Consider the following 13,510-nt stretch of genomic DNA (forward strand, 5'->3'; position numbering starts at 1 on the left):
ACACAAGCATAAAAAAACTTAGGAGAAATATCAAGAAGCTTTTACAGCCACAATACAGCCTTCATACAGGTTGTAAAAAATAATCAGCTTAGTTACTATGAAGTAATAGTCTTCTGCTAGTTGAGATTAGAGGCTTGGATTTCCCAAATCACTGCAAGTAAAGCATTACTGTGAGATTTATTGAGCTTTCTTTGCCCTGTTATTGAAGATAGGTATAAAAAAATCATTCAGGTTTTAAAAATACAACTATAGCAAAGTTTGCACCATCTGCCACTACCAGGGTCTGTTCATATGTTTTCTATCTTCTCTAAACTATTTTCAAAACTGACAAACATTTTGTTACAGTCTAATGCAGATATTTTACCTTTTATTTTTCTCAAAACTAAATGGAGTAAGGAAGAGATACACTATCTTTACCTGTGTAAGCTTGCTGCAAGTGAGCAGGCAGAGGTGTGTGAGACAGTGTTGCTGCATGCTGAGCACCTGGCTGTAAACCCTTCAGTAAGTCTAAAGAGAAGAGAGAAAGAAAAAATGGAACAGAGGGAGAGAAAGTAAATCCAACCTTTATGGAAAGAAAAATATCTCAGTTTACAATAACAGTTATTTCTGGAGATACCTTAACAGCAACAAATAAATTGCTGATAGCATTCTGATGGCTGGGATGCACACTAGCACCTCCATGTATTCAGGTAAGGGTAATCAAAAGTCAGCAAGGAACCTTTTTTTCTTTTTTTTTTGGTAAGATGCAGCTCTTCATAACATTTCTTAGGTAGAAAGACCAAAATTAACTGATAATAGGTTAAAAACCTGAAGACTTAAGGCATTGAAAATAACAGACCCCAACCTCAGCTGATATTTTCAGCTATTAAAATAATTTTAGAATTAGACGGCCTATGCCATTAGTGAACTAAGGACTTTTTTGAATGATCACAGTTTTAAACCTTTTATTTCTATTGTAAAATCTGAAGATTTTAAAAATACACATGATATACTTCCTTAAGATATGTGAATAAATCTGAAAAAAAGTACAAAGACAACTACCTACTATGAATATGGCAATGACAAACTTAAATCTATCAAGGGTCATCCATAACATTTTAATATTTTTTTAAACCCCAGAATTCACATTTAATCTCCCTTATATATTTTCTGGAACTGAATTTAAGTCCCTTAGGATCTTTACTTGCTTCCCTCCGCTACAGAAGTGTGACAACTAATACGACTTACTCTGAGTTAGGCTGTGGTGGAAAGCTGCTGAGGTAGATCCCGAGGTGGTTGTCACTCCGGCTGTGTCCGTCCCAAAGCCAAGCAGCTCCAAAGGAAACTGGAAGGGCACGGTCACAGGAACAAGGCCACCCAGCATCCCAAAAGGAGCTAATGGCGCAGCTGTCACATTCTGGCTGGTTACAGACAGCGGTGATGCCATGAGAGTCAGAGGTGAGGCGTTAGCCAGTAATGATGCTCCTGCTGTTGACTGTGCAAAGAGAAGAAGTACTTTAAGATTTTAAAGCTTTAAGTAGCATCCTCTAAAGATGTAAGAGTCAATTATTATCAGTTAAGTATGGTACTTCAAATGTTAAACATCTACTTATTATCTATCTAGGAGCTCTTGCCACTTAATTTGCTAGGCAAGCACAACCACGTCTCAGATGCAGGAAAGGCAGTGTGGCTGAACTAAGTTTTTCTTGTTAGTTTTGCAGGCAATTTCCTTTATCTCCTCACTAATTAGGCACAGCATCAGCAGTAACAGCAGTAATTTTAGCAGCAACAGCAATAACTTTAACACAATATCTTCCATTGTATTTATAACACACGATCATCAGACACAGATCCAAAGATCTTTAAAATCACTGCCCCTATACTCTTTCTAAAAAAAGAGTTTTTAAAAGCCAAAAATCCATATTTAAGGGCAAACCACACTTCAAGTGCCAGGCTACTGAGGTGCAGATATACCTATGTATATGTATACTCATGCCTATACATAAATGCCTGCAGAGTACTTAAGAGCAAAAGGCAAGAAAAGTTTCCCCACTTGGAAAACTATCTACCTTCACAAGTCATAATTACATTAAAAGCATTGTAATTTAAAAAGGAAAAAGATTAATCAATGTTTTAGCTACAATAGTTCCCAATCTGTATTAACTCCTCAAACATTAGAAGCTGCTCAGCACATTTGTGTTTAACTATCCTTTCCTCAATAAATATACCATAATTTTACATGCTACATCAAATGATCTTTTATTTTGTAACAAAGTAGAGCTCAGATATTTTATAGGTATTTGAGTTAACAGGAGTCCTGGACATGTACATTTGGACATGTAAGCCTTAATCAAAAACAAAACTTGAGGTACATTTTAATGAATATCTGAGACCATAGTGAAAAGGACATCTTCCTGAATTCTATTATAACAACTTACAAAGAAAAACAGGAAAGTGATGAAAACTACCAGGAAGAAAAAAGTTTAAGTTTCACTACTAATTTTGTTCTTAGTGTGTTGAAAGCAGCTAAAGGAAGTTTAGCTGCTGCTCATAAGAAAACATGAAGACATTAACCTTGAAGTCTAAAGCTACACATAGATATATCAGATATTTAAGTCTAAAGATACAGATATATTTGTAGATACTCGCTGTATGAGCCATCTTAGGAGCAACAGTTTTTGTCTACATATATAACAAACACTCCATCTCACACCTGGAAGAGAATCTGGATGAAAATCTGTATAAGTAGATCTTTATTCTCTTTTGCATTTAAATATATTTCACAATAAGTCCATGACAAATGGTGATCATGACAATCATTCACTGTCTATTAAATCTTTAGTGTGGAATGAAAGAAAACCAGTGTTATTTCTTCAAATTGTTCCTTTGTAAAATGCCTTAGAAGAGAAAGGAGCTTTGTTAACATGCGTTTCCATGACCTTACGTACTTTCTGAAACAAGACAAAAGTTCAGTGACAGAAATTACTTAGAGAATGCCATAGAAAGTTATAATTCAAATGCTCCCATTTATTTCAACTACAGCAGCTCCACTCCAGTTATATAGACTTTTAGGCCTCAATGACTCCAATTTAAGACAGATTCTGCTCAAAAATACAAATGCACATGGTTTCATCAAGAAGTTCTAACATGGCTACTAAATTTTAGCTTACTTTGGCTTTGTATTCTAAACATGCAGCCAGAGTAGCATATAGCAAAATTTCTGTGAAGCTAGAGTAGGGCAAGTTTATATCCAAGTAAATAACTGCTGGAGAGGAAAAGGAAGCACATCTTTTGGAAACTCTCCCATGATGGGAAAAACAGTTATCAGATGAAATCACCTAGTCTGGCCTTCTACATATGCATGTCAGAATATTCTAATAAACAACTTCTGCATCATTCTTACCTTCTGCTTGATTAACAATCTCATTTAGAAAGCACTTAGTGGAAAGAAGATTCACCTCAACCCTATGTTATGTATTTGGAATTAGTTTCCCTTCTTTGGTACATTGTACCTTATAGGTGGGCCGGAATCAAGTTCAGTTAGTCAGCAATTAGAACTTTCAGGCTAATATATTCACACACACACCTACATTATATATATATATATATATTATAGATAGCGTATCAATGTTGCACCACTCCTGAACCTTTTAGTGTCAACACTAAAAGCACATGCAAAGCCCCAGTAACAAACATAATACCATAAGCTGCCCAATTGCTCTGCTCTCCCCTCTCTACATACCAAAACACTGTATTTTGCTGCATTACAGTATGTGCTCATGTTACTTCATTACCCACCAGCCGTGCGCCAGCCCTCCTCTTCAGCAGCATTGCCTCTCAAGATCCATCTCCTTCCCCAGAAGGAGGGTTTCTGAACAGATGACTTGGCTTTTACTTGCACATGTGTTTTACAGAAGTCCTCTCACACCATACACAATACCATTTAGTTCCCTAGTCTGTCATCTCTAGCTGCTACCACATCATTTCAGGTTCTCTTCCATATCACTGCAGCAGCATCCACCACATGCAGGTGTGCACTGCATGAGAAATGAAACTCTCAGTTCCCAACATGTTCACTGTGTTCAACATGTCAGAAAAGGCACCTTCTAGAGGGCCTAAACTGCATCATAGCTGGTTCAGCTCTTCTCTAGGCCCTATATGGCACCTCTGTGGCCCTTACAGTGCATTTGTTGTGTTTGCCCATTCAAAGTACCCAAATTGAGAAGGCTGCCAGATACATCTCTTGTTTAACGTCTCTTGTTTAATATAACATCTATTCAAATACACAAAGGTGAAAGAAAAAAGCCTAATGAAAATCTTACTCATCTGTATCAAAAGAAAAAAAAACAGCATACTAAAAGAATATTCTAAAGCATTATAAAAAGGGATTATCCATGTAATAGCTATGCACACTGTTCTGGGGGGGAAACAACCTCCCCCAAAAACGAAACAAAAAAAGATGCACTGTTTTTCTAATTTACTACAGACTTGCAGTGATTTAGTCTTTCACTTTACTGAAGTAGTAAAGACAGCAATAAAAAGTGGAAGATGAAAACATCTCAAATTATCTCAGTAACTAAATCACCCCCAGTAACATTGTCTTCTGGGTAAACAGGTTTGCAAGTCTTTTAGAATAACAATTTTAAAATATGTTTGGCTTGTTTCATCTTTCAAGGAACCTTATGCATCAATGAGCTCTTTCACAGAAAAGAAATCTTACTACATATTTATTCTTAAATATTAGAAAAGATTTGCAGGTGTTATTGGAATAGATATCTTGTATTACACCATAACCACAAAAAACCTGCATGAAGCATGGCAAGAAGTGTACTGAGACACCTTTTGATACAAGCACCACCATCATTACAAATATGTATAGAGGAACATGTGCATCTAATAATGAAGTACAGCACTGCAGCCTCTGAATCCATGGCCACAGAAAGCTTACTTTTTCTAGTGTTTAAAAATACTAATAAACCAAAATACTGAGTTCTACTGCATTATAATACAGAGCAGTCATTTTAACTCAGGATTCCTTCTCCCATCCAATTATTGGATTTTCATAATCAGCTGGAAATGCCCATAAAAGACTTCACTTAAGTCTTTACATTTAGCAGAGGCTTATAAGGACTTATTTTCAGAGTAAGATATTTATGAACTAAGTGTAGTAGGTATCAACACAAGATACAATAGTAAACTCAGAGGCATACCTGCACACTGGCTGCTACAACTGGAGACCCTGAGGCAGAAGATGGTCTGTGTGGAGTTGACAACTGTTTAGTAGCACCCTGTGTTCCACTTCCTGCTCCCCCAGACAGACTAGTCCTACTAGCTCCACTCGAGTTAAGGTTACTGCCTCTGCTGGCAGGTACATTCATTCCAACTCCACCCAAATTATTTTTGCCAACAGTTCCAGAAGGAGAAGAGTTGGGCAATTTTGAAGAAGCCTGAGGGTTCTTTGCAGGCTGAAGGCCTGAGGTGCGATTAGAGGGCAGCAAATTCATTGTGGGAGACTGCCTGCTGATATTTACACCACCGGTCTGTTTATGAAGGGGGTTGCCGCTGGAGTGACTACTCTGGGAAACTAGTGCACTTGAACTGGAAGAACTGGGTGTTGCTGCAGGCCTGGGGGATGAGGTGGACTTAGATGAAAATTTAGGTGATGCATTCGGCTTGGGTGTCACAGAGGGCTTAGATGCAGTGGACTTGGGAGAGGCAGCAGGTTTGGGAGAGGCAGCCATGGAGAAAGGAGGCTTGAAACCCTGGGAAGAAACCTGTGACACCATAGCCTTGGCTAAATAGTTACTAGAGGTAGAGGTGCTGGATGTTGTCCGAGAAACTAGTGGGTGAGATACTTGTGAGCTGCTTCCAGATGAGGCATTAGACAAAGGCAGGCGATACACTACGGACTTGTCTTGAGTCTTGAGGACTGGTGAGGAACAAGACAGTTTAGGATTACTACTTAGTTTCACCACTGGGTTGGTCTGTGATTTGCTAATAGTTGCTTGTAAAGGAGATACATATTTCTGTTGTACAGTGGAATGCTGGTGCGCCTTTGTCACCTGTGATGTTGAAGAACCACCACTTTGGGCCTCTGAAGATGATACCAAGATATTGGCCTCCTTGGGTCTTTGAGAGGAGGTGGAAATAGCTGCTTGGGTTTTAGAAGAAGAAACATGGGTCTGTGAGGAAGAGGAAGCAGCTTGAATCTGGCTTGACCGCTGCAGTCCTTGCTGAAGTAGTTTGGCTGGCAAAGGCTCTAAGGAAACCTTAGGATTTTGAATTGAAGATCCAGCAATAAGGCCTGAAGAGATACCAGTGTGAACTAAGTCCTGGGGTTTCTTTGGTACTGGCCCTGTGTGACCAGCAATAAGACTTGATGAATGAGGTGTTTGAGCGGGCTCTACTTTCTTTGAAGTTGCCAGAGGCAACTTGCTCATGATGCTTGCCAGCTTCTCTTCCCTCAGCCCCGGGCGGGGCCTTGATGGTGGTGTTTCTACAGTGGGCCCAAGAGGTGACCCCTTGGCACCATTATTGATAACTGCCAGAGCATCCGAAATAGAATCCAATGAGGGTGGATGGAAAGAGAGGTCTTCATCCAGTGAGTCATCCAAGCAGATAGTCTCTGGAGCTGGTGTGCAGCTAGAGCTGGCTGGGGTGCAGGTAGGTGTGCTGGAACTCAGTGTAGCAGCACAACCTGAATTGACTGAAGACATACAGGTTTTCTGTTCTTTCTTTGGACTGGAGTCCTGAGAAAAGAGAGGGGGAAGAGCAGAAGAGAAAAGTTTAGTAGCCTTCCTGGAGCTGAACCAGTCTTCTTCAGTATAACATTATAATTCTGCAAATTCAAATGAAGATCTACTGCTGAATTTTCCATATAAAGGTACCTATGATACCTAGATAGTTGACTCCTGTGTGCTAATTCAATATTTATATAAAAAAATAATGCTTTTGAGGCACAAAGATGACTACCTCACAGTTAAGAATAATTTATGTGGCAAAAAATAGCTAATCTGATCTTTAGGAAAAATGACTATGGAATTTAGACTACGGTCATGTCTAATGAGAATCTGTATCAACTCACTATGTTATTCCCCCAACTTTTCCAATGTTGCCAAATTTAATACTAGCTCAAAACAAAACCAAAACACACACTAAAACTTTTTGAAACTTCAAAGGGAATAGCACCTCTTCATAGTCTATCTTCAAAACTTACACAGTTTAAATTGAGTCCTTTGCATTATTTGGTTTAAAGTCTACAACACAAACTAAATCAGCCCCTCTTACAGTATTCCCTTAAATTACTATTTTCTAAAGGAACCTTCCTGCCAGAATTTTTCCAAATCACAGGCAGGAAGCTGTTCAAGTCAGAGTCACATCAGAGTCATATCACACTCTTACACTGAAAACAAGTTGCATTTACCTTCGCTTTGGGTTTAGGTGCCAGAATCACCTTCTTTTTTGCCCTAAAACAGGAGAGACACAGATATGCAAATCAGAAGACAAAAAGATAAGTCATATTAGAATAAGAGGAGTAGTCAATACTATCTAAGGTAAAAGGATAACTACTGTGCTACAACTTTCATACCCTACCCTTGAAATAGAAATCAGGCCAAAATATCAGGAAGAGTGAGTGGTTGGGATAAGAAAAGAAACAAGCAACATACTTTTGATCTATTTGCCCTTGTTAGATATCTCTGCATATATGCTGGATATAAAAAAAAAATCATTGAATGGATAAACTAGTGTATACTGAGCTAAAATATTCACTTTGTCCTTTTCCCAGTTTAGGAAAAAAAAGATTATCAAGTAATTCCAACCTTTTTTACATTTTTAAGAGTTTGCCTGCATACGGGAGCTTTATTTAAACTGAAATTACATATAACACCTACATAATTTCACTTTATATTGTCATTTTTTGTCTCATCTCATTTGTATTACATCAAGACACAAAAACATTTGTGGTGGGTGTTCTCACCTACCCTCAAGGTGTTTTATTGCTTGTCAACTGTAAAACCTAACTTGCTTATTACAACAAGCAGCTAAATAAGCTTCTAGTCTTTCCTGCATCTCAAATGAACATGATTGTGTCAACTCCAGTTATGCAAGCAAAGATAGCATTAAGGCTAGCATTAATACTCCTCAGCTTCAAATTAGCAATTAAGCACTTCTCACCTTCTTGTCTCACTTCTATTTCCTCCAAAGGATCAACAGATTAACACCTTATAGTTCTTTTATTTTCCTTTCCAAAGCAATCAGGAACATGCTGAGTTTTAAAAAGTATCTTACTGAAGGTGGACTACTGTGTAGTTTTAGTATTATGTAGAAAAATAGCCTGCTTATCTCTATCACAAAAAGTTGTAATTTAGATGACATTCAGAGCCATAGTTAGTTACTTGAATATTGGCTTAATGACAGTGGGTCCTCAGAGAGGACCAGTGCTGTCAGAATCAGGAAGGTAAAATTCCATTTAGATGCAGAGTCTACTGTAGGTAGAGAAATATTCTTGAAGAAAAGAGTGGGAAACACCGCAGTCTGTGGGTTTGATCGGTTATGCTGCACAGCAAATTTTAGGCACAGGCTTTCCTCCCCTGCTCTTTTCCCCCTCTTTTTTTTCCTCAAGTGAGAGGATAGAGGTGGGAAACCAGAAGAGAACCTTTCTTTTTCATATTCTGTGTAAGCCCCTGTATACCACTTCTACAGTATTTTGAAATATTTTGATGAAAAGATATTAATCCAAGAATGAATATCCACCAGATTTAGTTTAACTAAAGTGCTACAACTCCAAATGCCTATGTTAAAACATTATAAATTTGGGAACATTATAAATATATTCAAACCCCTAGATATGTCCCTTCTTTCCCCTCTAACCAGAAAGAGCTGGTATGAAGATGGAAAGAGTAAGAACTGAGCAACACAAGGCTATGAACTACCTGCAGATACTAGTGAGTGTCAGCATTAATATACTCACGGAGCAGAAGTGAGGTGATTGTGAACACTTCGGCTTTCTTTAAAAAGCATCCTGGAAGAGGGGTGAGAAAAGAAACAGAAGGTGATTCTACAGGGACAATCAGCACACGATCCCCAAGTACTCAACTATCCTCAAAGCAGATCTACAGCAAGATACTCCTATTGCTGCCACAGTGCAGTTACAGGCAGACATAAACACAAGAATGTTAATTTAAAAAATGATTAAGTTCACATTCAAACACAAATGTTTGGTCATTGGCCAAACAGAAGTCACAGTATCACCTTTTTTGGCAGGACTGAAGAAACATTTTGAATTCTGTTCCCTTCTCAGAGCTGTTAATATTTCAAATATGAAATGAAGGATTTCTCTAAACTCTTCACACCAATACCACCACACTGATCACAGGCTTTCCTCCCACACTTTCTCAACCCCCCCCCTTTTTTTTTCTCCTTCAAGTGAGGGGATGGAGGTGGGAAACCAGAAGAGAACCTTGCTTTTTAATATTCTGTATAAGCCCTTGAATGCCACTTCTTTGGCATCTATTACACTGCATATACACTTGCACTTCACGATGAAGCAAGTGGTGCAGCTCTATGAGCAGTAAAACTCAATACAGTAATCCCAAGAAAGCGCACATGCTTTTACTCCTGTGTTATCAATTCCTGTCCTGGAAAATTAGAACAATTCCTGACCTGTACTTATGCTACAGCTTGGTATCCAAATGTAGTTATAATCAGGCAGTTAATGGCAACTCATTTCCTTTCTCTATTCCCAAGTAGTTAAGCCTAAAGTGGTATTTACAGAGAAACAGCCAAGATTTTCCTATGTCAATGTCACCATGTAAACTCTGACCACATCACCATCTAAAGTAGCTTTCACCTCAGATAAGTTATCCCAGAGAACTGCAACAGTTAAAAAACCCCACATTTCTACAAGTCTCAAGCAAACTAATAAGAAAACATTAAAATCCTCCAGCGATGGTTCCAGTGTTTGCCATTCCACAGTCAAAACACTGATTTCCATTCTCACATCTATTTATTTCACCCCACCAATCTCCAAGCCTGTATTATATTACTCTCCACCAGACTACTGAATACTTACGAAAAAATGTCAGGAAATAATAGGGACTTTCCTCCTGAAAAGTTTAGCTCACCACTTTTAGAACTATATTTTTCTCCCTCCTCCTTGGTGTTTTGTCTTTCTTTAGTCTTTTTTGTTTAGGACGTCCCAGTCACCAATAAATTGTAATGCCACGGTATAACAGGCATGGCATAAAATACATTGAACAAGTGTAATGGGAGTTAGAAAGAGTTGTTCTGATCAGCAACTTCCAGAAAAGGAACAAAATGCTATCATTTCTTTTCTATGGACTGGTGGGTTTTAGCACACAGGGGCTGACATCTATATTCTCTTTTTCTGTCTCTTACAAGGCATTTTTTAACAGAGCATTTATCTCCCTTTTGACCCAGTTGCTACAGTGTGGTCACCCACCTGTTTGACAAAATTACTTACCTCTGTCAAATCTGATTTTTAGACAGAAAGCAGGACAAACACTATAAGAGTGCCATGCCATAGAGGCTAGATAACTTAGATAAGGTACATCTTAATATTACATGCTTGATAGAAATCCTTCATAGTGTTCAAAATATTTCTAAATGCAAGTAACAAGGTAGTCTATATGTGAATACATATTGTGTATTAAAACTACCCAGTCAGTAAACAAAGTCTTGCTGGTCAACAGAAAGTGATGTTCAAGCAGCTCTTATTTATTTCTTTTTCTTGAAGGCACTTTTAGAGAAAGCTTTAAAATATGACAGAACTTTTTAAGCACACTTATCTTGTGGATAGAGTACCTGATATGCTAATGTGTTTTCAAATAAAGTTTTGGCAGGTAGGTATTCTAGAATGACCACACACAGAGTACAAAATTTGCTATAAAAATTAATATACATTAGATTTTTGATGTTAAAATTCCAACTTATAATTTTAACTTCTAAATCGCACTGCATCTCAGACTGCTTCCAAGATACAGATAACATTGCTTTCTATGCCATCCTCCATCACAGGAAAAGCTTTTCAAGCAGTCATTTCTTTCTTTACCTCAAAAGAGAAAAGCATCAGGGACATAACTTTATATCTGTCAGATGACTAAAGAGAATAGCTCTCCAAGAAAAGCTTCTTTCAGCTCTCAGGTTTACATGCAAGACAAACTTAAGTTTCTGAAAGAACATCCACTCTTCTATAGTATTCTAGTTCCACTAGCATATTTTGAGCTTTTAAACAACTCATATCAGTAATGCTTAGACAAAATAAGTACATCACAACAAATAAGGTTCAAGAAATAGTCACAGAACAGTAAACACCCACTGTAGAGCTATCTTACCTTGCCTGCATCCAGCCCTTAGGCCAAAGTGGTTTCACCTCTGTTTCCATAAAGGTTTTGAGGTAATCTTCAGCAGACTGACTTCTATTTGGCTCTAGCTCATAACATCCCAGCTTGATCTTGACAAGATTACACAATAAAGATCTGTAGAGAGCACAGAACAAATGCATGGAATGAAACGAAGCTCGGCAGAAAAAAAATCTGAGAAATGGAAGAACTAATGCTGCATAACTGCTGTCCAGTGGCAGTTATAAAAGGGGCTCATCTCTAACCATTCTTTTTCTCCTATATATAATTTGCTTCTAACATGTTTATGACCTAGCTGGTGTGATTTGTGTCTCTTCAGTGCTGTCCCTGGTTTCTATCAGGCCTTACAGCTCATTTATTTTTACCTTTAGTAATTTCTTGTATTTGTTTCACTATCATCTTTTTGAGTTTTTCTTGTTCCTGAAATGTCTTCTCTCATTTTGCTCACAATGACCTCTACCTCAGTTAAAAATGGAGCACGTCCAAAAATGATGAATCCCATTCAACACCAAATCACCATTTCAATAGAATAGCCTAACAGGGATGCTCTTTTCTAGTGCCATTAAAAACCTAAAATTGCACAGAGTTTATGTTTACCCCTCTGAGCCTCATGAAAAGACCGAATGAAAATACAAGACTTGCATATCATCTCTTGTCCTTAAATATGGCTTCTCCTGGGCAAATCAAGCTATGCTAGTTATATATATTCCATGAAGTCTCCTTCTCTCATGTTTTACTACAGTAAAGATGAGTATTCATTTTGATAAATTCAATGACACATTCTAAATAATATTCATGTCTGTTCTAAAGTCAGCTTATATCTTCTATGGAAAATACTTAGTGGGATCTGCTTGCTAAAAAATACCATTTATTTCTTAAATTATCTAGATCATCTTAATTTTCAGTAAAATCCACTCTAGGAAACAGAACAATGAGACTTCAGTATTTCAGACAAGAATCTATTGCTTTCCAAAGAGAGCCCAGAATCTGTGTGCCAAGGCGATGCATCCATCATACATTCTGGATTCTGTTTTACCCAAGGACTGGGAGGCCTGCCAACACAGCCCAGCCAATTTTGGTGGTCTATCTTACTGTGACAGACATCTTAACCGCTCTTTGGATGACAGCATTTTGTGACAGCGTTCCCAGAATGGTGTGAAGCAGCTGTAACTCAGCTTCCACTTCTGTTTTTTGCTTAAAGCAGTGATAAAAGGATTTGGCATGATTTTGCTTTTCAAGTTAAGTGTGCAGTTTTCTAGCTTGCCTGCTTTGTTTCAGAGCTCTCCAAAGCTTGTCGAGTTGTGCTTCCAAAAAGGATCATTTTTTAGAGCGCATTCTATAACATCCTCCTCCTAGTGATCCCATTAAAAAGAAAGGAAAAATCTCAGCAAAGAGAGGTAGTTTTGGCTCACCTCACTGTATCATCCCAATGAAACTTTTTTCTGGGTCCTACAACCCTCTTTCCAGGTTTCTCATCATCGTCTTCCTCTGATCCATTTTTCTCTCGTTCATCTTCTGCTTGTAACCTAAGTTTAGAACAATTATTTTCTTCAGAAGTATAAAGAACAGACACAAACTGTATCCTTAAATAAGGAAGGAGTACTCTGTTAGGTGCTAGGAAAGATAGACCAGTCTTCAGATTCTTATTATATACTTCGGGGAGATGTAAATAGTTGATCTCCCTCCCTACTCACTATCACAAGTAAAAACAGTACACTGGATGGATGCCATCAGGATGCTGATGATGAAGTTTAGATAGCGCCTTTGCCTAGCATCTTTCCATTTTTAAGTAATCTATTCACAATTCTGCAATTCTGAAATAAGCTAGCTAGGAGGAAACAACTACAAAGAATATAACTGAACATATATGTTCGTGTTCTTGACTGAACTTGAACATACCTACTTCTATTGCCTAGCATGGTTGGGTCTCTGTCGCCTTCTCAGTTTGCAATTTCTTACAGAGGAATGGTCAGAGAGTCGGGGCCATGCTCTCCCAAAAGGCCTGCACAACCCAGGCCTTCAGATGGAGACTTGCCCTTGACCTTTCCTTGGCCCGGTAACAAAAGGGAACTAGGCCGCCTAGAGAAGTAAACCGGATGCCTAGGCAACCGCAAACTGGGAGGAGCCCTGTTGTAATCCAAAGTATGGAA

General features: G+C 38.2%; 1 protein-coding gene across 1 annotated transcript in view; it reads right to left on the reverse strand.

The window, feature by feature from the left end:
* Window positions 1-13,510, reverse strand: part of UBN2 (ubinuclein 2) — a 42,647-nt gene that overhangs the window by 796 nt on the left and 28,341 nt on the right. Inside the window, exons 10-16 of the mRNA XM_088532956.1 lie at window positions 12,773-12,886; window positions 11,334-11,477; window positions 8,951-9,001; window positions 7,403-7,445; window positions 5,190-6,728; window positions 1,228-1,474; window positions 418-507 (exon numbers count right to left, since the gene is read on the reverse strand). Coding sequence (XP_088389082.1) covers window positions 418-507; window positions 1,228-1,474; window positions 5,190-6,728; window positions 7,403-7,445; window positions 8,951-9,001; window positions 11,334-11,477; window positions 12,773-12,886 — 2,228 coding nt within the window. The remainder of the gene's footprint in view (window positions 1-417; window positions 508-1,227; window positions 1,475-5,189; window positions 6,729-7,402; window positions 7,446-8,950; window positions 9,002-11,333; window positions 11,478-12,772; window positions 12,887-13,510) is intronic.

This window comes from Tinamus guttatus, unplaced genomic scaffold (genome assembly GCF_059628265.1).
Source record: "Tinamus guttatus ecotype Peru unplaced genomic scaffold, ASM5962826v1 Tinamus_guttatus_pri_ptg000472l, whole genome shotgun sequence".
Lineage (NCBI taxonomy): Eukaryota > Metazoa > Chordata > Aves > Tinamiformes > Tinamidae > Tinamus > Tinamus guttatus.